Here is a 27,786-nt window from a genome sequence, read left to right on the forward strand (position 1 = left end):
GCGCGCCAGCCGGGCCTTTTTTGGCGCTGAGGGAGAGCAGACCGGCAGGGCCGCCGCTTCGGGGGAGCGAGGCTGAGCCGCCGCCCCCGGGCCCAGGAGGAGGGGCTGCCTCGGGGGGCGCCGCCGCGACCCAGATAGGCCGGGCGAGCGCGGGAGCGGGCGGCGGCCCGTCGCCTCCTTCCTCCTCCGCGGCGCCATCCCTCGGCGCGCCCAACCCGGAACCCGGAGAGCGCGTGGGGGCGGGGAGGCGAGCGTGCAGAGCTGGCGGGCACCCCCGCGGCCCCCGGGCCCCCAGCCATGTCGGCCGAGGAGATGGTGCAGATCCGCCTGGAGGACCGCTGCTACCCGGTGAGCAAGAGGAAGCTCATCGAGCAGAGCGACTACTTCCGCGCCCTCTACCGCTCCGGCATGCGCGAGGCCCTGAGCCAGGAGGCCGGCGGCCCCGAGGTGCAGCAGCTGCGCGGCCTCAGCGCCCCGGGCCTGCGCCTGGTGCTGGACTTCATCAACGCCGGCGGGGCCCGCGAAGGCTGGCTCCTGGGCCCGCGGGCGGAGAAGGGCGGTGGGGTGGAGGAGGAAGAGGAGATGGACGAGGTGAGCCTGCTGGCGGAGCTGGTGGAAGCGGCCTCCTTCCTTCAGGTCACGTCTCTGCTGCAGCTGCTGCTGTCCCAGGTGCGGCTCACCAACTGCCTGGAGCTGTACCGCCTGGCGCAGGTGTACGGGCTGCCCGACCTGCAGGAGGCCTGCCTGCGTTTCATGGTCGTCCACTTCCACGAGGTCCTTTGCAAGCCCCAGTTCCACCTTCTGGGGGCTCCCCCTCAAGCCCCCGGCGATGTCAGCCTGAAGCAGAGGCTGAGAGAGGCCCGGATGACGGGGACTCCTGTCCTCGTGGCCCTGGGGGATTTCTTGGGAGGACCCCTGGCTCCTCACCCCTACCAAGGGGAGCCCCCATCCATGCTGAGGTATGAGGAGATGACTGAACGTTGGTTCCCGCTGGCCAACAACCTTCCTCCCGACCTGGTGAATGTCAGGGGTTACGGGTCCGCCATCCTGGACAACTACCTCTTCATAGTGGGCGGGTACAGGATCACTAGCCAGGAGATCTCGGCTGCGCACTCCTACAACCCCAGCACCAACGAGTGGCTCCAGGTGGCCTCCATGAACCAGAAGAGGTAAGCACCCGGCAGTGCGGCTTCTTTCCCATCCATTCACTTGCTCGTTAGCTCGTTCCCCTAATGTTTACTGGGCAGTCACAGGAGCTTGCGCCGAGGTGGGAATGACATCTTCAGGAGTGTTGCTGGCCTTGACTCTGGCAAAGCGCCCCAAGAACTGAGGACTTGCAAGGAAGAAGTGCCCCCCCCCCGCGCCCCGCCCCCGAGGTCAACTAGCTGAGTTGTTTCCTTGCAGGTATTGCACTTTTAGGCAAACTGCTTTTTTTTTTTTTTTTTTTGCCTCTTTCCCAGTGGAAAAAAGGAATCTGTTGTTTCCTAGAAGGATACTTTCAAAGAAAACTTTCTTTAATTTGCTTTCATTTTTACCTTTTTAAATTTTTTATTTTTTTTATTTTTTAGGCTCTAATCCTGATTACAGTGACACACTGGGCAGTAACCTGTAACACAGTCTTTGGGAGAGTTTGTTGTTGTCACTGACTTTGAAGCTTCCTACATTGGGGCACCAATCTGTGCTCAGGAGATAAACATTAGAATTGTACATATGATTTATTGTTTTAAGTGCCTCTTATTTTTTATCCTCTCTTTTGCATCTTCCTTCTTTCCCAGACAGATTCATCATTGACCGAAAACTTGAGCCTGGCAATGGTCACCTGCAGAATTAGAACATTTCCGTCCACCTGGCCTTCTCCCTTCCCATCCTGCAAATCCCTCCCAGCACGCACTTGGGTGACTTGGAGATAGGAAAAGGAGGAAGGGAGAGGAGCAAGAGGAGGGAATGGAGCTAGGAAACGAACAGGAAAAGAAAAGAGCAGGGCGGATGGAGCAGAGGTGGTAGGAAGGAAAGGTGGTAGGATCCAAGACAGCCACAGCCATTCACAAGTTGGGAGAAGAATCAGTGTGACCCACGAAAGGACCCTCTCCTCTGGTCCACTTGTACCCATCTCAACCCCTACATGGGCCCTACTCTAAAGTGTGGAACCAGGAATTGGGGGACTCACCACCTGGCAAAGAAAGTTGTAACCGTTACACATACTGACCTTAAGGGTACACCAGGCCAGGAGGATCAGTGACTTTATTTCTACAATAACATAAAATTCATCTTGGAAAGTGTTCTGTTTTTCTGATGATAAAATAATATATAGTTATTCTAGAAAAGTGGAAAAATGGAAAAGAATCAAGAAACAGAAAGACCGTTATTCCTATTCTCTCCTTCACAGAGGCAATAACCTTTTACAGGTTGGCATGTTTTCTTCCAACCCCTTTTTAGTGCATTATTTATACCATATTTAAAATTTGATATCAGATGGGTTATTTTGAAGCATATTATAATTAAAGCAACAAAGAAACATTCAGTGTTGTGGATATTACTCAGATTAGGGGGTGGAAGGCCCAGCGGACTGGCCATCACCACTATACACACTGTCTCCAGTTGTATCAACTGAGGTGATCAGCATCCTCACTGCCCCCACCCAGCTCCAGCTGTAACTGTAACACAACACCTCACAGCATTCTTTCTTTACAAGTCCTTGGTAGTCTTTTTCTTTATAGGAATATCCATCCTCTGAGGGGAAAAAAAGGTATTCAAGCAATGCACGAATATGTGCTTAGAAAAATTGCAAATGACGTGAAAAACCAGAGTAAAAAATGGTATCTATTGACATACCTTTATATATTATGCATTTATAAATATATTTATGTTACATTTATATATATGTATATTTATATATATATATATATATACACACACACACACACACACACACACACACACATACACATTAAGAACATTGATGATTGTTAACAGGGAAAAATGTGGACGCATGTGCATGTACCTGGAGGGGTGTGTATGCATCTTATACATACTGTTACACTACAGTTGATTAGGCTGTGCTGATTATTATGGCCACTGATATTTCCATTTTGAGAGTTTTTTCTATATCAACAAATGTAGAGCCATCTCTTGTTAATGGCTGTGTAATATTCCAGCCCGTAGATGTACCATAATGTAATCAGCCCTTCCCTTATTTCACGAGCATTTAAGTTGCTTCCTTTTAAAAAAGATTATTCTATTTATTTATTTGTTTATTTTCAAAGTGAGCTGCATGCCCAACTTGGGGCTTGAACTCACGACCCTGAGATTAAGAGTCCACATGTTCTACCAACTGAGCCAACCAGGTGCTCCATTTAAGTTGCTTCTATTTGCCATTATAAACAATGCTATATTGAGCATTTTGGCATATGTGTGCCTGTCTTAGCTGGCATATATCAGTCAGTCCTATATGGCAAATTCCTGAAATTCCTGGATAGGTGGGCCAAAGTGCATGTATGTTTTCAATTTTGGTAGTTCCTGCCAAAGTGCCCATCAGAAAATTCATATTTCCTCTCCTTGAAACAGTGTTTGAGCTTGCCAGTTCCTATTCTCTTGCCAAGACAAGATATTATCATCATTTTTTATTCCAATCCAATGGGCAAAAACACTGGTGTGAATGTTTCTGCTTGGAAGAGAGATTTTTCCTTTCATATATTTATTGGCCTTGTGTATATATTTTTTAAATGGTTTTTGCCAATTAAAAAGAAAATTGGTTTATCTTTTTCATATTCATTTCAGAAGTTCTGTTTATGTATGTATGTAGAATTAATCTCTTGTCTCTTAGATAATGAAGCACATGTTTTCCCCTGTCTTTAATTTATTGTAAGGCCCCAAAAATGAAATCTTCCAAGTGACGGGGCAGGTGAAGTCAGTGACTAGAGGGGTGGGTTGGGATTACAAGGGACCAGAGAGTTACCACCCCACCACGAGGACTCCGCCTCTCAGCCACAGCTCATTGCTGCCACCTAGAAGTAAGGAACGGTGTTGCCAGATGGGCAGACACCCCGATTTTCAAGTGTTGGCTACTTCTTTGAAAAAACAAACATCAACAATAACAAAAACCTTGCAGGCCAGACCAACACTGGCCTTGTGAGCCTCTAGTTTTGGACTTCAGGTTTATTTCATATATATATATATATATATATATATATATATATATATATATATATATATAAGTTTATTTTATATTTGTATGTATTTATTTTTGTTTATATGTATATAAAGTTTGTTTATTTTAAGAGAGAGAGCGAGTGGGGGAGGGACAGAGAGAGAGAGGAAGAAAGGAAGAATCCCAAGCAGGCTGGGCACTGTCAGCACAGAGCTCGATGTGGGGCTTGAACCCATGAACCATAAGATCATGGCCTGAGCCGGAATCAAGAGTTGGCTGCTTAACAGGCTGAGCCATCCATGTGCCCCCATAGTGTATTCTTACATGAAGACATTTTAAATTTTTTTGTAGCCAAATTTGTCAAATATATCCTATTAGCCTTTAATCTTGCATTGGAAAGCCTTCTACAAGCTAAGAATATGCAAATACTCATTGTCTTGTAATATATCTTTTATAGTTTTGTCTTTTTACATTTATATCTGAATGTGTTTGGGTCTTAATTTCATATAATAAGGTATAATGTAAGGCTATAACATGTTTTTTAAATGTCCCTCAAACTGACTGATTTACACAGCCAGTTACCAGATGCTAATTTCCTGTTTCCATATTGACTGATTGGCCATTCCCTTTTAAATAGCACATGTTTGTTTGTTTGTTTATTTTATTTTTATTTAAAAAAAAATTTTTTTTTTTTAACGTTTATTTATTTTTGAGATAGAGAGAGACAGAGCGTGAACAGGGGAGGGGCAGAGAGAGAGGGAGACAGAATCGGAAGCAGGCTCCAGGCTCTGAGCGGTCAGCACAGAGCCCAACGCGGGGCTCGAACTCACGCACCGTGAGATCATGACCTGAGCCGAAGTCGGACGCTTAACCGACCAAGCCACCCAGGCGCCCCCCCCCTTTTTTTTTTTTTTTTAAATTTTGTTTATTTTATTTTTAGAGAGAGAGTGTGTGTGTGTGCAAGCAAGAGAGAGGGGCAGAAAGAGAGAGAGAGAGAGAGAAAGAGAGAGAAAGAATCTTAAGCAGGCTCTACACTCAGTGCGGAGCCCAACCCAGGGCTCAATCCCAGAACCCTGGGATCATGACCTGAGCTGAAATCAAGTCCGACCGTCAACTGACGGAGTCACCCTGGTGCCCCAGTACCACACTTAAAAAAAAATAATGTTTATTTATTTTTGAGAGAGTGAGAGAGAGGCAGAGAGGAGGGGTAGAGAGAGAGGGAGACACAGAATATGAAACAGGCTCCAGGCTCTGAGCTGCCAGCACAGAGCCTGACGTGGGGCTTGAACTCATGAACCATGAGATCGTCACCTGAGCAGAAGTCAGATGCTTAACTGAGTGAGTCACCCAGGTGCCTCTTCACACTTTTAAATTATTGTAGCTTGGTAAACTATTTTATTGTCTTATGGAACTGAGACCCATTTGTTCTGTTTTGTTTTATTTTAATTCTCTTAGCTATTCTTTGTACATTTTCTTCTTCAAATAAGCTTTAATTTTTTTTAACGTTTTATTTTATTTTTTGAGAGACAGAGATAGAGCGTTAGCAGGGGAGGGGCAGAGAGAGAGGGAGACGCAGCATCTGAAGCAGGCTCCGGCTCTTAGCTGTCAGCACAGAGCCTGACGTGGGGTTTAAACCCATGAACGTGAGTTCGTGACCTGAGCTGAAGTCAGACGCTCAACCGACTGAGCCACCCAGGTGCCCCTCCTTCGGATAAACTTTAGAATCAGTTTGTCAAGTCCTGTTAGAATTTTGTTTGGGATTACCTTGTGTTTATCAAGTTGGAGGAGGATTCAGTTTCAAAATACTCTGCAGCTAGAAAAATGGTTCATTTTTCCATGCATTTGTTTAGGTCTTTTGGTCCTTCAGGAAAGGTTTCTTTTATTAGCTTTGTATCATCTGTATATTTTTTCTATTACAGTTATTCTCCGGTATTTTCTAGTTTCTGGTTTTTTTCTACACAGATATTTTTTTCCCGCCGAATTTTTTTATTGGATGCCATATTGGAATTTGTAACCTTCTTTATCTCTCTCATACTTTGGCTCAGACCTGACATAAACTCAAGTGGAAAACCCTTCCTGAACTCTCAGTTGGTCTAAATATTCAAAGTATGCTTCTCTAGAATACTCTCCACCTAATGAAATTTTCTGGTTATGCTTGTTTCTCTCCCTTCCAATCAGGGCCAGTTCAATGTTTATGTATAGTCCTACTGCTAACATGGTGTCCAATATATAATAGATGCTTAAAATGCACAGTTGTTTTGAACTATGGAATATGTTATATTATTAAAATAAAAGTGAATGTATGATTTTATTTTTTAAATGTAACATTATATAGTATTTTTATCTTGTAGCAGTCATTATAGTTATTTAGCATAGCTGAAAAATAATAAGTAACATTTAATTGAACATTTACTCTGTACTAGGAAATGTTCTTACTGCTTTGCACATATTATCTCACTTATTTTTCACAAAGGCTGTATTAGGCAGGTTCCCATTTTACAGAGTCAGAAACTGAGGCATAGAAAGTTAAGTAAATTGCTAAGGTGTGTAATGAGTAACCAAATGTAAATATCCATTGGAGAGATATAGCCATTTAGAGTATCTACAATTTGGCTTATGGACTGGCAGTGACCATTTTAATGCAGATTTAAAATTTTTCTTTTTAAAAATTATTTTTATCCAAGAAGTGGGGCACAGATACTTTATGGTACTGTGCTGTTTTTCAAAAGTTCATTAGCTTTATGTCTTCATTTTTCTAGTCACTGTTGGATGAACAGCAAAGATGACATGGCTCCTGTCCTCAAGGAGTTTCTAACTGAGTTTAGATGATGAGACAAGTAAAAACGAAATCTAGAATGGAATTGTTGCTGTGTGATGTGTCTAACACAGTTTCTGGAAACACCGGTGGAAACCTAGAACCTTGAGTGAAATATTTTGGCCTCTGTCACACAGCACTTCACATCTATCTTGATTCACTGCCTTTGTGATGTATCTGTACAGTTTTACTTTGACAAAGGGGTCAAATGCTGAACAGCCCACTTTCCCCAGGGACTAAACAGTGTGGTAGTCTCAGAATCTTAAATGGTAAAGGACAGGCAGGAACCCTAGCACTGAGAGATTCTGTAAGCCCTTTGCACTCTGGAGAAAGTGGTGCTATATGACCAGTAGTGGACCACCTCCTCCCCCCACCCCCACCAAAAAAGGAAGGGAGGAAGGAAGGAAGAGATGGAAGGAAGGAAGGGATGGAAGAAGGAAGGAAGGAAGGAAGAGATGGAAGAAGGAAGGGAGGGAGGGAAGGAAAGAAGGAAGGAAGGGAGGGATGGAAGGGAGGACAGGAGGGATGTTAATGTTGTGCCCACACACTTGAAAATGGCAATAGGAGTACATAGCAGTCTTTGAGAGGATGCTTTGAAGTCCAGGTATGCAACATTGCCCAGTGGTCCAAACATGGATTTGATCTCAGGAGTTGTCAGGACATAACTTCTAATGTAAAAGCTTGTGTGCCCCCAAATTTCTCACCTTCCCTCCTCACTTTAATTGGTGATAACTTGCAGGAACTGGCCACTGTTGCAGTCATCAGTTCATTAATTTCTCTATTTCTAACATTGTGTCTAGTCTCTTCAATTGCCTGCACTTTTATTCTGAAATTGGAGTTCTGCATGTGAGTACAGAAAGGCTGGGAGAGAGTGAAGTCTCCTGGCAGAGGTGGAATTACAGTTGTCAGCTTTGGCTGTCCCGTTTTTCTCTGAGCCATAGTTTAGTATTTGGGGGACATTTCTAGAGTCATGGAAACCTGGAGAGATTTTGTGCTCTATGGTTAACATAGCAGTGGAGCCCCAGAATAGTGTGAAGGAAAGAAAACTATGTGTCTATTCATTTCTCCCTGCCCCCCCCCCCCCCCCCCCGATTTTGGCCAATATTTAAAGTTGCTTTGTGTGCTGGAGTTTCTCAGACAGGGTAGTAGGTAGCAACTGCGACCACTTCTGTTCCTAACCTTTGCTCTCTCCCCTTCCTGGTCCCCAGAGGAGGTTAATCTGTAGGGAAGTAGCAGAAGGGGGAAGAGGACACACAAGGACCCAAGTGCTCTGCAGACTGTACAGTCCTCTTCTGAGTGGTTGAGAAAAGATGGGAGAAAGGTTCTTGCTGTTTTACTCTAATGTTCACTCTAATGGCAACAAACTTTTCTATGTAGCAAACCATGACAATGGTTTACATTTCTTGAGCTCTTACTCTGGGCTGCATGTTATAGTCGGTTTTAGATGTCACTTCCTGTTTCATGCTCACAGCATCTCTTATTATTGGCTCCATTTCCCCAAAGGGGAAACTGAGGCTCAGTGAGTTGAATTAGCTTGCACAGTTTCATGGCCAGGACTCTAAGCCACCCAGACGTCTGTGTCACCTGCCTCCCTACAGTTGTATATAGCTACTGTTAATCTGTGCACCCGTGTTCAGGGTGCTTCATATCACTTCGTCCTTAAGGATTTAATGAGCTCTTTATTTCCTTGAAGTCAAGTAGAAATTAAATCAGCATCTAAATTTTTTTCACTTTCATTTCTATTCACTGTAAGTCAGTCAAGTACATAGCTACAACACATCGTTATTTGGTTTAAAAATTCTTCTTTTTACCCCTTGCATGTAGTATGTCAGGGATCAATATTAAGAAAATACTGTAGCGATAATATATATATATTTTTTAAATTGATAGCTTGGATTCATACTTTTACCATTCAGGAGGTGAAGAGTGGAAGAGTTATGTTCAGAAACTTGCAAATGAAGTGCTACATGGTGAGAATTTATGGATGAGAAAGCACTTTGTACATAATTCCAGAGTACATGATGGGGAGTGACTGTTGCAGTTAACAAATGAGAAGCAGACCTTTTTGGAGTTAAGAAACAGACTGTGACAAGCAGAAAAGCATTTCCTCTTCTGACTTTCTGCAAGTGTTCCCCTTTCCAGCTCTTACTGTGTGTGATGATGTGCTTTTCTCCACTTCACAGATGGGGAAAGTGAGGTTCAGATGACCTGAGATTCAGTGACTTGTCCAAGGTCACATAGCTGTTGAGTAATGGAGCTGAGATATCCCTGTATAAGCCTGGGCTCATAATGCTCGGCAGTGTCTCTTCATTAAGTGGCCTGTTTTGGGGTGGCAATTTCATCTTAAACCCAGTCTTGGAAAGTTTCTTCTCTTCAAGTGTATTTGAGCATGCTGGGGTCTGGAGAGATGAAACTGTTTACTTTTAACTGCCTATTCACTCAACCCTTACATGTTTGCTTAGGACAAATGATTATGCTGGATGAATATTAAAAACGGTTTTGATCTTACAAAATTTACTATCTGTGTACCTTTGGTGAGCAAAAACAAATTTTGGGCTGGTAAAATTTAGTGCTTATTTATAAGCTCTATTTCCTTTGGTTCCCCAAATTTGCACACATAGAGAGGGCATAATGGTCAGATTTTAAGGACCATTGGCAGCAGGAAAAGTAAGCAACATGAACCAGAGACCCCCCAGTAACTGCCACCCCAGCAAAGTCTATTGGCATGAAATCCTGAATGGCTGGCTGGATTTAATGGGCAATATGAGGTTCTTGTTGAAGGGTCCTCTGTTCACTCTCTGATTTGAAAAACAAAACAAAACCCAAACTCACTTACATGTACACATTATAGGCACCTTTGAAAACACCATAGTGTAGGTGGCCCGTTCTAGCATGTTCTATGTCATAGTGCATCAGTGTTTATTAAACACCTGTTCAGGGATTGGGCATGGACTTCTTGTTCACTGTTTCTTCTTCATCTACCCTCTTACGTGTGTTTTTCACTATTTGTGGCCTCTACCCTGGTTCTTTCTTAGGACATTGTTACTTTTGAAGATATTGTTGTGTTGACAATAGATGTGACCTCTAAATTTACCTGGTCTACTTTTTTTATTTCAAACACTAGAAAACTGAGAGATTATAATGACAGCATCTTATATCTGTGTAGTACTTGCTGATAAACTGTTTACTGTAATACCCTGTGTAATGTGTAATACCCTGTTTGTGTAATACCCATCCTGTGATGGGTATTATCCCCATACTGGAGATGAGGAAGTGGGGTGTTTGGGCCAGGGTCTCCGGATTTGTGCTTTAGGTCGTTTGGTTCCATCGTGCTCTGCTAAACTTGAGACTGGTGTATACGTCATGTAGACTGACCCAAGCGTTTATCCTGTCTGGCCTTCAAGGAGTCCATTAATCTCTGTGTGCCAAATTGAAACAAATTAGTTTTTTCAACACAAAAGACATGAGACTTTTATCTAGCATCTGAAACCGATGAGCAGTGCTGAATTGTATTACTGATAATGGGGTTTAACACCAGGGTATTCTCTTTTTAAAGTGTTTTCTATTACGATAGGTGAACATTTATTGATTTACGTATTTGTTGAGTTAACATGTGTAAATACTCTTAAGAGTGCTGGACCAAAACTCGTTTAATTAATTCAGTGCTTATGTACCCCTACGTTATTTGTTGTGAAGCAATATATAGGATGCCCTCATATGGGGGGGGGGGCGAGGCAAGTGATCTGTCTGGGTACACTTGTGGTAGAGGGGTCCACCCTTTAGTGGGCACCCTTAGCATATGCCTGGCTGTGTAGGAGGGGCTAGCATGTACCTAAGAGAGATTGTACCCCTAGGTAGGAAGAATGGGAAACATTCTGAGTCAAGAGACAAGGGAGTGAGGTGGTTATGCATCTCTCCATCAGTACTTGCTCCCGCTGCTAAAAGAAGTATTAAGTTTACTGTATACAGAATATCTTTGCTTCTTGGCATAAGGCTAAGCAAGAGTCTGCTATATTGAATTGCTTATCTCCAACTGCAGAAGTTTGGAAAATGCATCCTTCTTGTGAATTTTGGGGGTAGGAGTGAAATTTGAGATGTCATTTGGTCATTCCTCTGTCCCCAGGCACCCAACTTGGAGAGCTAATTTTCTTCAGATATCGAGCATATTCCACACTCTGCTTTAGCAGTTCATGCCATTGTCTTACCTCTTAATGATCAATAAGAACTGACTCTCTGGGCCTTTGTATCTATCTTTCAGGTCTAACTTCAAACTTGTGGCCGTCAATTCAAAACTCTATGCCATTGGTGGGCAGGCTGTTTCTAATGTTGAGTGTTACAATCCTGAGCAGGATGCGTGGAATTTTGTGGCACCCCTACCAAATCCTCTGGCTGAGTTCTCTGCATGTGAGTGTAAGGGAAAAATTTATGTCATTGGAGGATATACTACCAGAGGTAAGTGAAGGGGCTAAGTAAGTGGTCCTTTTCTGTGTGAGCTTCTGCAGCATGGGGAAGGGTAGGAGGGTGCCAGAGGAAAACACTCTGGCGTACACATTGTGATTTTATATGTTAAATACTGCATATTTACATATCTGGGAGGAAGAGTGTTGTGTATTACAGGGGTGGTTTGGGCAGGAGGGACCTTTGATGCCTTTGTGTGAGCACGAGAATTGAATGGGGGTAGAAGGAGCTATGAAGAGAATATGTATTTTCTTTCTGTTCTGAAAACCCAGCCTTGTGACCAGTAGTCCTGTGACTTGTCTGGGTTACTCCCATCCTTCTCCCGAATACATCTAACACAGAATTTAGAGCCAGAACATCCTTGAGGATCTTTGTTTCCACTTTCTCCCTTTTTGAGCACAAATTTGTCAGATAGTTTCCAGAAACTCAGCTCTAGGCTGTTGTTTACATATCATAAGAGGGTTTTAAGAGACACGAATGTAAGAGAATTCTTTCCTGATCCAGAGGTGAGAGGTGGTTATGCTCTTTATTAAACTGTACATGTGTGTTTTTCACTTTTTTTGCTGGGTATTTGATAGTTAAGAACTTGGAAATAAGTTTCTCCAGTAGGTTTTATACTACTGTTCTTGGTAGGAAGCTTCTCACATGCTAGAGATGGAAAAGAGCATGGTTGTGGTAAGGCAGACAAGGCAGTGGCAGGGCCACCAGGAAGAGGCGTGTCCTTTCCTTTTATCCCTCTCTCCCGCTTGTGTCAATGTTACCTCTTGGCCAAAGAAATTTATTTGTTCATTTGGTCTACCTGTAAAACACCCAGAACTTACAGAGAAGGTATAACTGGACTCTTAGGACTTTTAGCTACATTGAAATAGTAGAGTTACCATTTTATCTAACATAGTGAAATAACCCGTCTTTCTTTTATGATACAACATGAGAGGACAGAGCTCTCCAGCCTTGGCTGACAGTAAGCCTGGAGAAATGATGGTGATGTGTAACTTTGTAAAGGACAGAAATCCACATGCTAATGTCGTGTAGGTGCCAAAAATTATTTTTACCACAGCCAAATGTGTTTTGTTTTAGGGATTTATGTTAGAGGGAGAAGTTAAATGTAAAGTGTTTTATGAGCATATGGTTTAGAGTGTGTGTGCACGTGCACAAAAGATTCTGAGTAACAACACATCTTAGAGTATCTCTAAACGGTTGATTTGGTGGGGGGGATGGTGAGCGGTGTTTTAGCGTCCTGTGGCCGACTTAACGAACAACTACAACTTAGTGGCCTAAGCCAATCGAAATGCATTCTCTCACATTTCTAGAAGCCTGAAGCCTGAAATCAAGGTGTGGGCGGTCATGTCCCCTCTGAAGGCACTAGGGGAGAATCCTTCCTTGCCTCTTCTAGGTTTGGTGACTCCACATGTTCCTTTGCTGGTGACTGCATCACTCCAGCCTCTGCCTGTATCTTCACATACCTTCTTTTCTGAGTGTACCCACGTCTTTTCCTCTTCTGTCTCTTGTAAAGAAAGACACACTGCTCATTGGATTTTAGGGCCCACCTGGATAATCCAGGCTGATCTCATCTTGAGATCTTTAACTTAATGACACCTGCAAAGCTCCTTTTCCCAAGTAAGGTTATATTCAGAGATTCTGGGGGTTAGGAGGTAGACATATCTTTTTGGGGGTCACTGTTGAACTCACTATAGGTGCTGTTTATACATTTAAGGAGAGGCAGTGACCCAAGAGGAGTGCATGGGAAGCAGTGAGTTGGGTTTTTTTGTTTGTTTCTTGGTTTTTTTTTTAAACACCCTCAAATTTTTATCACTGTGGAGCTATTCCCAATGTCCCTCTCTAGTGACTTTCCACTGAAGATAAGATAATCGCCAGCTTTTTTGTTATAAATAATTGAAAAAAGAAAAAAGAGCGAGATCTAGCAGTCATTTCCTTTATCTTCAACACTGGTGTTCAGGGTATAGTGGTCAAAAGCCCCCAGAGAATTCCTGTGTGTGCATATGCACCTCTCTGTGTGTCTGTGTGCCTTTTGTCCTGGGAAAGTAAATACAGTTATTTACTTATGGACATTTCTAAGAATTCTGATTCTCCATAGATTTTGTGACACAGAATACACCCTGTGGGCTGATATAATGTACGCATGTCCCTTGGCTTCTCTTCTGAGCAAGAGCTGGGATGCATTGACAGGCAGCCCTATAATCCAAAGAGTACTCTGCTGGTAGATTTCCTAGTTTTTCCATGACCCTGGCTGAGCAAATGTTCTTTAGATTTGACCTGGAAAACCCTTGCTTGTGTGTTTTCTAGTTTTTCAAGCCACTACTAATGTACTTTCTTCATTTGGGCCACACACAGTGGTTCCTGTCCTGGATTCCCCAAGCCAAATACCTGTGATGGGATGGTTGGGTGATGTGGATGGATGGATGTTTGTGTAAGGGTTGAAAATGGGTTTTCTGAGATGAGAGGGCAGGACAGTTCCTTGGACTCTGAAACACCTCTCCTCTTCTGCTTGGGATCTTCCCAAGCCTCCCTAATGGTTGCCTGTATTTAAAATAAGAAATCATAATTGTCATAAAACAAAATGCAGGGCTCAAAGTTGCATTCTTGGTCTGCTGACTTAGGTAGACTTTTAAAATTTAGTAAGTAATAGTTCATGATTTTCTAAAAAAATTATTTAATGTTTATTTTTGAGAGAGAGACAGTATGAGTGGGGGAGGGGCAGAGAGAGAGAGAGACAGACAGACAGACAGAATCTAAAGCAGGCTCCAGACTCCAAGCTGTCAGCACAGAGCCCAATGCGGGGCTCAAACTCACACATCGCGAGATCATGACCTGAGCCACAGTTATATACCCAACCGACTGAGCCACCCAGATGCCCCTTGTAGTAGTTCATGATTAGATTAATTCTGTGTCAGGCATTGAGGAAATGAAAAGAAATTCAATAGAGAGCAATAGTAACCACTCAAGGGAAGAAGGGTGATTTGTTAAAGTTCAGAATCCCCTCTAAATATAAAAGCATAAAGATTATTCCACCAACTCAGACCACCTCATATGGTCTGAGCTCTTGTTGGGTGAGGAGAGAAAACATTTACAGAAGACCTGGGAAGACCTTCAGACCTGGGACTGAGAAATGCATGGAAACCTCACTAGAATAAGTCCTTTGTTTGCGTGGTGAGAAGCCAGGTTCACTGGTAAGGAGCACTTTTTGATAGACTGGTAACCAAACTCCCTTGGACTATCTCCTAGAATGAGTTTTATCACAACAGCTATAACAAAAACAGGGGCGCCTGGGTGGCGCAGTCGGTTAAGCGTCCGGCTTCAGCCAGGTCACGATCTTGCGGTCCGTGAGTTCGAGCCCCGCGTCAGGCTCTGGGCTGATGGCTCGGAGCCTGGAGCCTGTTTCTGATTCTGTGTCTCCCTCTCTCTCTGCCCCTCCCCCGTTCATGCTCTGTCTCTCTCTGTCCCAAAAATAAAAACGTTGAAAAAAAATTAAAAAAAAAAAAAAAAAAGAAATACAGGGAGGTGTTAGGATGGGTGGAAAACAGAAGGAAAGTTCCCTAAAGCTGTAACAATTCTGAAATTTCTGCTGGCGTGGAGACATGTGCACACACAGGATTTGGTCTCCTTTTAGTTCTTTCTGTGCCCTCTTATGAGCCCCCGCCCCCCTCCATTTGGTACCAGAGGCTGTGATGGAGCTCTCTCATCATTGCCAACTGTGGGTGGGTCCTTCTGTCTCAGGAGGAAGTGTCCTACCCTGTAGTTACACGTCCATTCCCAAGCGAAGTTGTCTCTTCCATGGATGGATTTTGTTGTTTGTTTAAACAACAACAAACAGAAAGTTCATTCTTTCTGATAACTCAGAGCATTTTTTTTTCTGCTGAGGCTAAAATGTTCCATTTATTCTTTCCTAGAGGAGAAGTGGGTAAAAAAGAACAATTAAAAAAAAGAACGAAACTAGATACTTTAAATTTCACAAGCATTTTTCAAAAAGAGAGTAGGTAATATTTTTCCTTAAAGTAGCCATGAATTCAAGATAATGTTAGGGCAGTCTTTCATCTGCTTTCTGATTTTATACACACAACAGCTGGTCATCTCTTGTGAAGCGGGCACAGGGAGAGGGAAGGGCCTTTGGTAGTATGTCTCTGCTGTTGCAGCCAGGAAATAGAATTGCCAGGTGATTCCGTGGCTGATGGCCACAGGTGAGACTTCCGCCTGACTTGGCAATTATGTGCTATTTCATTTCGACAGCCCCTGAGGATCTTGCTTGGCTCACTTGTCTTGTGTATTAGAGTCGGTTGTCAAGAGTAGATCCTTGGGGCTCAGCCTGTCATCTGGATGTAGAAGTCAGTAATTCTGTAGATAGTTGAGAATTCCAACGCCCTGATTCTGTTTACATTGGACTGGTGGTTCTAAATGTGTAAGGGTGCCAGGTTCTAAATCTGTGTCCTGGCCCTGTTGATTTAGAGAGCCTCCCAGGGAGGGGGACATGCCTGATGAGAGGTGAGGGAGATGATTCTAAACCAATCTCCTGCCAGCCACTTCAGAAACCATTGTCCGACCTCTGCTTCTCTGAAATAGTTTTGCCTCTGTGCTGCCAAATTATTCCGGCGGGGGTAGATGTTTATTACTGCCGAGGCAGGCAGTGACGTTACTGTGGCTGTGTCATCTTGAGGCTTCTCTCTTCGTTTCAGACCGCAACATGAACATTTTGCAGTACTGCCCCTCTGCCGACATCTGGACACTCTTTGAAACGTGTGACGTCCACATTCGCAAGCAGCAGATGGTGTCTGTTGAGGAGACCATCTACATCGTGGGGGGCTGTCTGCACGAACTGGGGCCCAACCGGAGGAGCAGCCAGAGCGAGGACATGCTCACCGTGCAGTCCTACAACACGATCACACGGCAGTGGCTCTACCTCAAGGAGAACACGTCCAAATCGGGTCTTAACTTGACTTGCGCCCTTCACAACGATGGCATCTATATCATGAGCAGAGACGTTACCCTGTCAACCAGCCTGGAGCATCGAGTTTTCCTGAAGTACAACATCTTTTCAGATAGTTGGGAAGCATTCAGGCGTTTCCCAGCCTTTGGACATAATTTGCTGGTTTCCTCTCTTTATCTGCCCAATAAAACAGAAACATGACTGAACTGACTTAGAATTTAAAAGAAACCTGGTTCAAGACAAAAAAAAAAAAAAAAGAAGAAAGAAAGAAAGGAAAGAAAACAACCCATAGTGTTCCATTTCAAGGGAGAACGATTTCTAAAGGGAAAACATGGGTTAAAGTTGGTCACATGTACAATAGCTGTAAATAAGCTTACTTGAACTAATTACTTGAAAACTTGTGGAGAAAAGAGACCAACTTTATTATTTTTTTAATTATTGATTGTTAAATGATGGGAACGAATCCATGATAGTATTTTCATCCAAATATGATACCCTTGGGCCAGTGACTGAAACTGCTCATCAAAAAGAAGATTCATTGTATCTGCTTTAGTGAAGGGCCAAAGTCAATAATTGACATTGAATGGTAAAGATCATTTTAAAATCTGTGGTGTTTAGGTCACTTGAAATGTCATTAATACCTTAAGTGAGAAGTTTTTGTTGCTGTTATTCATTTACTTGACAAACATAGTAACACTATCCTTCACCCGTTTTCTCCCCCATTCATTCTCAACATATACTGCCAGTGGTTTAAAATAGGGTTCTAGGTTTAGATATTTTATTTGCACACTACTTTCTAGGAAACTTACAATGATGGAACCCTACAGTGAGTCCTTGCAAGCATCCAGTCCTCCCAAACTTGCATAAAAACACTCTCAGCTATTTTTCCAAACTTTTTGCAATTATGTGTACTGAATAGAGAGGCAGACATAACCTCTTATTTCATGTATGTGGCAGATTGGGAATTTATGTGGGCAGGTAAGTTGCAGTGCTAAGCATTCTGCGTTGTTTAAAAGAGAAGATATATTGTTTAAAAGGATGGAGATAAATATATATATTTTTGAAATCGAGTCTTAGAAGGGAAGGGAACACCAAATAAGAAAAAAGTTTGCCTTTAAGAGTTGCTTGTAATGAATGTATTGGACTTAGTTCTTTTTTTTAAAGATAAAACAGATGCCTTTATCATATTTAGGTGAGGCATCTTTCTAATTTAATCTTAGCCTTTTAATTCATGCTTTGCTTTTATGAGGTAAGGTGAGGATAGCTGTGAAACGTTTGTGCTGGAGAGGGGAAGCAGCTCTTACAGAAGTGGAGTGGCCTCTGGTGGTATTTCTGAAAGTAGGTGACATGCTCTACTTGCCTAGGTTGTTAAATCAGGTGGAACTCAGCTCAGGCAATCATTTTCAGTAAGTCAGTTGCCATGAATAAAAGCCTCTGCCAATCATAGGTCAGCATCCCTTTAAACATTTATACTTCTAGAAATTTGATTTTGGTGGAAAAACCCTTGCTGAATTTCTCTGGTCTTTTGTAATGGAATCAGTGAAAACCGTGAGCTGGATTCCGTCTTTCTGTTCTGACATTCCCGTACAGCGTGCCTCACTTTTAAGAAGGTCCCACAGAAAAGCAGAAATGATCATGGCAAATTCATGCGTTCACCAGACTCCCAGCACCTCCGGTATGCATTCACTGTGAGGATATAGTGCAGGGGACTTGATTTCTTCAGCAGAGTTCTTCAGTTTATCAAGAGTCACTACAGGGTTTCTTTACAACCGTGGCCTCCTAGTAGAGTTAAAATAAGGGTCTGGTTGTAAAAATTTTATTTGCACGACTTTTCAGGAATACTTCTATTAAGTAAAATGAGGCAAGCCTTTATTGTGGACATGGAGACAGATCTTTGATCTTGTCACCAAATAATCATATCAGTACTCTACTTAATACTATTTAAGGGTTTCTAAGCCATATCCATTTATTCGCAAATACTTAGCCTTTAAAAAAAAAACTCAAATCTTGGGGATGGTACTTTAATAATAGATTTTTATTAATTTATATTCATTATAGAATTGAATTTCCAGTGATCTATAATTTCATTGCATATATTTAAAAATCTAATTTATTTTAGATAGTGTTAACTTTTGTTGTGACAGATCTTAAATTTTTTAAAGCTTAACCTTGTATATTCAGACGATCCTAGCCAGTTGAATTAGTTCTGAACAAGTTAGACCTTAGCTTGTAAATAACCACGTCTTATAAAATGTAATATTGTTGCTGCCAACCAGTTCCCTTCCTGATTACATTCTTTGGGTCTGTTTTCTTAATGTCAACAATTAGATTCTTGGACCAAATGAAGGCATACTCTGATCCACAAAGCTCTTTTTATAAACCAAGTTTGATGTGTGCATATGTGCATATTGTCTGTATGTGTGTGTGTGTGCACGTGCACTGGCATATTATAGCTCTAAGATACACAGACTTCTAACAAAGTTTTGTTACTCTGGGCTGCTGAGGGTACTTGGGCAAGGCAGAATGTGCAGTAGGAACACATTTGTGCATTTGGGACATCTTCCTGCTGTGCACAGCAGCTATGTTGGCATTTTGAGGATAATTTTAGTTTAGCTCTGTTCTCTTGTTGATGCCAATGTTGTATTGAAGACTGTACCTGTGATGAGGGTAATGATGCTTTGAAAATTCCCTGTCACCCCCAGGACATTGCTTTTTTATTAAGTTTTTTATTTCAATTCCAGTGTAGTTAACATACAGTGTTATATTAGTTTCAGGTGTACAATATAGTGCTCTTTGTTAATATCCCTCTATTTCCTTCCTTCCTCTGAATGCTTTATCCTTCTTTTCTGAAATGCTTCTGAGGGATGCCAGACTCCCACTGTGGAGAAGGGAGTTGCCGGGAGGACCCCTGTGGTATCCATCCCTCTGGAAGCAACCAGTTTTACTAAGAATGGTCGGAGCGGCAGAGTGAGTCCTAAGTGTGGATTGGTAGAGGGAGGTTGGTTCTTTCTGTCATTCTTTCTGGCTTTCTTCTCCACACCCTTGGTTTCAGTGGCCTCTCCCCTTAGCATCCTTTAAAGTTTTTCTGATGAAAATGTATGAGTTTATTATTTCAACAGTGTTGGTTAAGTCATGACAATGAAGTACTGAGAAGGTTATGAATTCTAGTAAGAAACAAATAAGATTAAGCATGGAAACCAAAGAGAATTTAACTCGGCCGTGGTTTTTTGAACCAAAATCCCAAGTGATTCCAATAGATATCAATTAAAGTTGTACAGAGTGGAGAAAGCTTTTTCTCTACAAAGGGAATTAAAAGTAAATGCTTGTTCTCTTTCAGTAAAGAATTACTTAATGAGAATTTTGGATGCCATGTTTTTAGATTTCCAGGTAAAGTCATGACCCTACCTGTTTGCCACACAGGTAAATCAAGTGGAAAGGCCTTGGCCTTCTTGGTCAACCAGCATTTAATGAGCAGTGGCTTAATGCAGAGCACTCGTGAGGCAGCATAGCAACAGAAAGGGAATATGGGTGAGTTGTTGGATGCCTTTCTCCTAGGCCAGGGATGGGAAATATATGACATCTGGGCCACCATTCTCTGATGGCAGCATTATGAATGAGTAGCACTCCTTTCCTCTGTGCCAGGAATTGGTCTCATAATCCATGTCATCAGTGCTTCCAGGCACCTGTTGCCCATCCATCAGAGTGAGGTGAATGAAGTCTGTCATCCCCGCCTTACAGGAATGAATGAATTAGGTGAGTAGATGCCACCCAAAATGGCTTTGAGAGAAGTCAGGTGATTCAACTCAGTTCCCTGGCTCCCAGAAATATTTACAGAAAGTCTGTTGTGTGCAAGGTAATGCTAAGAATTAGGGATACAGACATAAATGAGCCACCGTCCCTGGCCTTGAAAAGCTTCTTGTGAAAATGTTTGCTGTAATCATTGTGACTAGTGCCCTCAAAGATGCCCACTTTTGCCAGTGGGCACACTGGGGCTCTTTGGCCTGGCTGCCTCTTCAGTCCTGACCCAGTCTGCCCACTGCTTCATGATCTTCTAACAGTTATAATGAACCAGCTCTTCTCTAAAATTAAAGATCACAAGCTATGTTTTTGTTTTAATGGTATGTTTTTTTTCCTCCCTACATTTCATTGTCTTCTCTCTACTTCATTTTTCAAAAAAAAATTGTATGTGATCTGCTATAAAGGTAACTACTAGGCACCACAGCCTGCCTGGCTAAGGGCTCAGCAGCTTGATCCCATGAGAAGGAGGAGCAAAGCCAGGGAAGTAAGTATGGGGAGAGAGGCAAGCTGTTCACGTGTGAGTTTATACCTATGCCTTTAAAACGCCTCCATAAAAAGTATTACTAAATGGTCATTAAGATGCTAGTCCTGACTGTAAGTCAGTTGTCTTTGCCTGTGTGATAACCATCAAAGGCTTTCTCTCCTTGTGTTTCATTCACTTAATATTTGTTTTTTGTATTGTGTTAATTTAGGAACACAATCTAAAATGCATACCAGTTGGCATATGCTGACTTTTGTACTTGACATAACCAGTTTTATCCATTCCTACAGGAGACACTAAATGTAAAAGATGGTCAATTTTGCAGAGCAAAAGGGCACTGAAATGACTTTGGTGGGGTTGGCTGGGGCTTTCTCAAATGGATGTCATAGTTTATTACTAGTCAAGAAAAGGAAAATGTAATTTGCATTGTGTCATTTTTCTAAAAAAATTCTTAATAGGGGTTCTTTAGATCTAGTCTCTACAATGTTTTCATATTTAGTGGTCATTTTAGGGAAATTGATAATCTGTAGAATAAATAATTATGTTTTGTTATGACTGATACTTTGTTAAAAAGGTTGTATTGTGTCTTACAAGTGTGGCTTAAAATGTAGACATTATGATATGATTTATTTAAATACAACAATGCCTATGGTGCACTCACTCAGATAGCATTCGTTTTGTGTTTAGAACTAGAACTATAGAAGAAAATGTCTTCAAATAAAATAGTTCTAAATCTTAATGGCCCACATTGTTGTCCGTGAGGTACTGTGTACCCGCTGTGTGGTCAGGGTTGTGCCAGAGCCAAGAGGAAACAGGTGAAGCCTGAGACAGGACCGTCAGGTGGAGTTCCTGACTCGCAGGGAAAGCCAGACTAACACTTAGGATCCAGCTAGAGAGGTGGTTGTCCTATGGGAAGATGAGCCAAATGGGGCAGCAGAGGCTACAAGAGTCTTTGTCTTTAGTGTTTGGAGAAGAGAGATCTGGGAGGAAGAACTCTGAATCCTTAGAATTCTGAAGTCTCAGTCCCACAGTTCAGTTACAGCCCACCTGTCCCACCCTGTTTTCTAATGTTTCCCACGGTTTCCTTTTTTTTCTTCAAAGTGTATTTATTTATTTTGAGAGAGAGAAACAGAGCACACAAGTTGGGGAGGTGCAGAGAGAGAGGGGGAGAGAGAATCCCAAGCAGGCTCCGCACTGTCAGCGCAGAGCCCGATGCGGGACTTGAACTCACAAGCTGTGAGATCATGACCCAAGCTGAAGTCAAGAGGCAGAAACTTAATCTACTGAGCCACCCAGGCACCCCAACCACTGTTTCCTTTTAAGTACCGCTCACTCCAGGAAAACAGAACCACACAACTCCTTGCTTTTGAGGCTGAGAGGGGGCTGGGGCAGCAACATCACAAAATGGGGTTCAGTTGCTAGATGATGTCCCACGGATGTCCATTCCCTTCCATCCTTTGGTTATCCCTCATGTAGGAACATACCTGCACATACATGCCCTTCTCATACCTAGAATTTTAAGAATGACCCAACTTAAAACAACACTAAGATGTATCCACCAAGGGAAACAGTCAAAAATCAGATCCAGCCAGTGCATCCAAAGGTAACATTGCAGCTTATTGCACCCCAAGTCCAGAGCTGTCAGGGGATGCCCATCCCTTCTGCGTCCACAGGTGACCACTCAGTTCAGACAGTATATGACAAATAATTCAGTCATTTTCTACACACTCAAGACACTCCAAAACAGCCATACCCAACACTGATGGAACATCTACTCTATGCGAGGAACTCCAAGCACTTTTAAAATTTCACATATTTAACCCTCACAACAAACCCATGTGGTAAATACAAATATTACCCCACATTACAGTTGGGGAAACTGAGGCACTGCAGGTCACAAATCACCATTCAGGAAAAGGAAGAAGGGAAAACAGCACACTGCAGTCACTGGTCCACAATGTATACTTTTTCCTGCAGGTAAGGGCCAGCAAGGGCCCCTTGCCCCACAGGCAGAATGGGTTTCTGGTCAGCCATCCCAGGAACCCTTGGTTTTGCTTTGCAGCAGGTTGTTCCCTGGCTCTGCCTAAGTGACTCTGCCCGCGTGGTAGCCCTTCTTGGTTTGGCGGGGGTGGGGTGGGTGTGGAGGGGACCTGAGAATTTCTGTAGAGGCTGGGGGATCCACTCTTCACAGGCCATAAGCATCTCCTTGGAGATCAAACCTCTTAAAAACTCGGTTAGATGTTGGCAGATCTGATCTCTGGCGACTCTGGGCTAAAGGCCCAGATCTAGTAGAGCTTGGTTTTTAAAACTTGAAGCCCATCTTTGTGATAATCTGTATTCCTGCCCATACTCTTTACCCTCAGCTTAATGGCTTCAATCTCTTCTTCAGCTTTGGGAAAACCTGAAACAATAGGGGTCTGCCCTTGCTAGTGTACATCCCAAGGAATATGCTGCCTTAGTAGAAATGACTGCCTCTTTGTGGCCAGAGGGGTTTGGGAGGGGTTTGGGGCATGAATTCCCACTCTATTTCCCTGCTTCTTCCAAAGGCCTGGTCCTGCTCTATTTTCCTGTTTGTTCATGCACCTCTGATTGAAACACAGACTCTGGCTCTTGCATTTCTGCAAGGCACACATCATCTGACCCTTTCCAGTTACCTGGCTGCAGGCAGAAGGGCTAAAAGCTTGGGTTCCAGAGCAAGACTAGCTGAGTCTGCTGCTCCGTTCTGCCACTTCCTAGCTGTGTAGCCTCGGTCAGGTTACTATATCTCCCTGGGCCTCAGGGTTGTTTTTTTAACTGTAAAGTAGGGGTGACAACAGTATCCACTCTATGGAACTATTGTGAAAATTGAATGGGGAGATCCATGTGAAGTGCTCAGAATGGTACCTGGCAGGTAGCCCGCCATGAATATGACCTGTTACTGCTACCAGAGATGTTGGCTGTTTTCCTTACACCTTCAAGTGTGCTAACATGGCCAGCAGCTTATGCCCTTCTTAAAATACTTTACTGAAGCCATTAAGAGGTAGCTAACAAATTCCAAGATCCTGGTGTGTTTCTGTCATTTTTCCCAAAGAACTGGCTTGAAGGGTTTGAATCCCAAGACAGAATAGTGTAATCGGTTCCCTTGTTTCTCACATAAGGACACAGATAGGGAGTCCTACCTATTCCACCCCTCATCTTTCTTTAGCTGGTCCTATATTTTGGCCTTAGATAATTGGAACACCCCATCCCAAATACCAAACTCTTTATTAAGACGTTGATTGGACCAGCTCAGGTCATGTGTTCATCCCTGGGGAAACCACCGTGGCTGGGGGGTTGGAGGGGAAGCTCTGACTCAACCACAGGAAACGAATTAATACCAGATAATAGGGGTTCCTCTTGCCAGAAGAAAGGGGTGTCGACTGCTGTATCCTGAAAAGACAAGCCGAGCCACCTGTTGATGGAACAGAGCTAAGCTTGTTATGCTTCCTGCAGTCAGGGAGGGATACCACCTTAAGTCTTAACCATGTCTCGGCAGGAGGAATTCAGATTTTCAGGCTTGGGCTGGATGACCTTAAAACATATCTTGAGACTGGGCAGAGTTATCATATGAGAGCTAAAGCTTTGGGTGCAGCACTTTGTGGGCACATTGCAGTGAGATCTTGCAGTAGCCTTGATGAGAAAGCTCTTAGTCTTGGTTAAGTAAGCTAAGTGGTTGGTTCATAGTGTTATGAAAGTTAACAAGGTAATAGTCCTTATGTGTGTTTCTTATTCCTGTTGTAGACTGCAGTTTCCTTAATGATACAGTGTCTTATTTTTTATCACCCAAAGTCAGGGAATACAGCAAAGCCTTGTGCACAGCAGATTCTCAATATATTTGTTGAATGTGGAAGGTCTTGAAGCCTTGTTGGGTTTCTAAAAAGAAATGTAGCTTTTGGTATATCCAGCCATAAAATTTCCTTAAAGGAATTAATATAGTGTTTTCTTGATCAGCAACTTTTATCAGAAAAACCCTGCAGTGTACTTTTCTCTTCTACCAGTGTGCATGACCCATCAAACAGGTTGGAGAAATTTCAGCTTCTGGTTGGCGCTGGAAAGGAAATTTGCCCACAAATGGTAGTGATGCCAGTGCTTAGGAACTCAGAAGCACTGCAGGAAAATGGGAATCAAGCCCCATCACTTTGTTATTTTCTTGTGAATGGAATCAGTATTAGGGCTTGAGTGACAGTACTGTCACTTAGAGAAGTGACGTCTTTTTGTATAATCTGAATTGAATGCCACAAATATACAGTTTCCATGATTTGAATACTAGATGGAAAGAGAAGTAGAAAACTAGATGTGTATTTTTGCTGAAAAGTGTTTTGAGTCAGTGACAGAGGGCCTGTTTCCTGTCTGTGGTCTAATCCCACCCTAAGCCTGGGAGGAGCTTCCTATAGGGTGAGGAAGTTCATGGAGCAGAGAAAGCACTGCTCACGTCACTTCCAGCCCTGGAGGATATCAAGGTGACGCTGGGCTTAAGGGACAGAGGTGAAAGATCTAATAAGAGGCAGTGTGATTCAAGTGGTTTGTGCCTAGAGGTGATTTTTCTCATAAAGTCTGGTGTGTTTGTATAGGTTTGCTGGCTGGTCTTATTTTACCAAAGTTTCTGCAATTGAAGCAATGCCTTTTTGAAAGTCTGGGATGGGGCAGGGGAGGGGGGCAGGTACTATATTAGTTCCCTAGGGCTTCCATAGCAAAATATCACAAGGTAAGTGATTTAACACAACAGAAACTTATTGTCCGACAGTTTGAGGCTAGAAGTCCAAAATTAAGGTTTCAGTAGGGCCTTGCTCCCTCTGAAACCTGTAGTGGATTCCTTCCTTGCCTCTTCCACGCTTGTGGTGGTTTGCGGACAACTTGGTGTTCCTTGGTTTGTAGCTGCATTAATCCAATCTCTGCCTTCGTTGTCATGTGATGCTCTCCTTGTATTTCATGGCCATCTTCTTAAAAAGGTCATGTTAGACTAGGAGCCCACCCTCCTTGAGTATGATAATATTTTAACTTAGTCACAGCTGCAACAACTCTATTTTTCCAAGAAAGTCAATTCCTCGGAACTAGGTGTAGGACTTCAACATACCTTTCTTTGAGGGGAACACAATTCAACCAATAGCAAATACTAAATCTTCTTCTAAAACTTTTTAAATGTTGCTATTTTTTCTACATAATACCATTCATGGAGAAGGGGCCCACTGCATGGAAGGAGGTCTGCTTTGAGTTGCATACTTCCCCCAGCACCCCACCTCTTCATAAGGGAGTATCTTTTAGTAATTATAAATCTAAAAGAATAGGCTAGATTAGTCTCATACTGTTAATCATGCCTTGATGTCTATTCAATTCATTTTTGATTTCTATTTTTAATTAAAAACAAGGTATCTTTCTTAGCAAAGTACATGAATTAGCAGGGTTTCATGCCAATAAATTATGTCTGTGAATTTAGTGTTCTCAGTGTATACTGTTCCACACAAATTAATTTCTGCCACCCTTGAATACCTGGAAGGTACCCACCAGTCAGAATTCCTTTTAAAGCATGGGGTGCCTGGGCGGCTCAGTCGGTTAGGCGTCTGACTTCAGCCTCAGGTCATGATCTCACAGTTCGTGGGTTCGAGCCCCACGTCGGGCTCTGTGCTGACAGTTCAGAGCCTGGAGCCTGCTTCAGATTCTGTGTCTCCCTCTCTCTCTGTCCCTCCCTGGCTCACTCTCTCTCTCTCTTTCTCAAAAATGAATAAACATTAAAAAAAAAAAAAAGAATTCTTTTTAAAGCACCAGATATTGACTCTAGCTAATTAGAAGAAAAAGAAGGAGAAGAAGGAGGAGGAAGAGGAGTAGAAGAAGAAATTACTAGAAAGATATGGGTCAGCTCAATATTTAAAAGAAAATCAAAGAAGCAGGAACTGTGGCAGCTCTGGCAATTAGGAACAATCTCCTCAGGGCTCCACCCATGAGATAAAGGAACTCTGATTGACCTTAGGCCCCACGTCATCAGCTCCACACGGAAATTCAAGGAGTGAGCATCCTGACTGTCCAGCTGGAACCCTGTGCCCACCCCGGGACAGGGCAGGGCACCTTGATGGAAAGTCCCACCGAGACTGTGCCCAGCGCAGGGAAGGGGATTCTCTGGAGCAAAACCAAGAGCAATGGAGTCAAGGCAATGCTCTTCCCATCCTCGGAGCCATCTGACATGTTTGTTTTAGGTTTCTGGGTACCAGACATCATAAATCTCTAGTTCTGTGGAGGCACTTGTGGTAGAGAGGAGTCACCAGAGACCTGTTCCATAACTACTTTAAGAAAATTAAAAAACAAAACAAAACAGATCCAATGCTAGAGTTTTAGCACGTTAGATACCATAACAAACGCTGTTGACTTTATCAGTTTTCTTATCTGAATAGCCAATCTGGGGATAAAGAACAGAAAAGGAGCATTCATTTACCCTGTTTGTTATGATCATCACTGAAATATTCTATAGCCCAAAGTATGACAACTCCATAATCCTTCTGAGACTTTAACTTGGAACACACTCTCTTTAACCAAAAGTGCCCAATTGTGAGAGAACATTCAGACCTTTGGTCTATCTGGTTATCTGGTGGTACCCACAGCAATGCCATCTACTTCTACTACCTTAATCTGGGCTGCGTTATGACTTTCATAGGTCCTTGGCACTTTTGCCTTCATGTACCTCCTTTTCCATAAAAGATATTAAAAATTATATATTTTAATGTTTATTTATTTTGAGAGAGAGAGAGACAGAACGAGCAGGGGAGGGGCAGAGAGAGAGAGAGAGAGAGAGAGGGAGGGAGAGATGGAGAGAATCCCAAGCAGGCTCCACGCTATCAACATAGAGCCCGACATGGGGCGCTATCACACCCTCACTGTGAGATCTTGACCTGAGCCAAAATCAAGAGTTGGATGCTTAACCAACTGAACCACCCAGACGCCCCCCCAAATTATATTTTTTTTATTATACTGGTCTAAAGACAAGTAGAATCCAGGATAGAGTCATTATTATGTATTTATGTTTTTCTTCTGTTTTTAAAAGAAATTCCAAGTAAAACATTTTTACCGGCACCTCAAAGTCCTGTGACACGGAGCCCAGTGTGCCTCATGGGAAAGTCAGCCCTGTGCTCAGTTTGACACAT

General features: G+C 42.8%; 1 protein-coding gene across 1 annotated transcript; it reads left to right on the forward strand.

Moving 5' to 3' along the window:
- The first annotated feature begins 174 nt into the window (after positions 1–174).
- On the forward strand, positions 175–16,644 carry KLHL42 (kelch like family member 42). The gene is made up of 3 exons (XM_060658066.3): positions 175–1,169; positions 11,221–11,414; positions 16,109–16,644. The coding sequence occupies exons 1-3, from the start codon at positions 298–300 to the stop codon at positions 16,558–16,560; spliced, it is 1,518 nt and encodes a 505-aa protein (XP_060514049.1). The 5' UTR covers positions 175–297; the 3' UTR covers positions 16,561–16,644.
- The last annotated feature ends 11,142 nt before the right edge of the window (positions 16,645–27,786 follow it).

This window comes from Panthera onca, chromosome B4 (genome assembly GCF_046562875.1).
Source record: "Panthera onca isolate mPanOnc1 chromosome B4, mPanOnc1 haplotype 2, whole genome shotgun sequence".
Taxonomy (NCBI): domain Eukaryota; kingdom Metazoa; phylum Chordata; class Mammalia; order Carnivora; family Felidae; genus Panthera; species Panthera onca.

Excerpts from the sequence above, each read along its gene's own strand:
- KLHL42 (XM_060658066.3), top strand. The coding sequence starts at position 298 with ATGTCGGCCGAGGAGATGGTGCAGATCCGCCTGGAGGACCGCTGCTAC. Across the intron at positions 1,170-11,220 it reads GCCTCCATGAACCAGAAGAG|GTCTAACTTCAAACTTGTGG; the intron begins GTAAGCACCCGG and ends TCTATCTTTCAG. Across the intron at positions 11,415-16,108 it reads TGGAGGATATACTACCAGAG|ACCGCAACATGAACATTTTG; the intron begins GTAAGTGAAGGG and ends TCTTCGTTTCAG.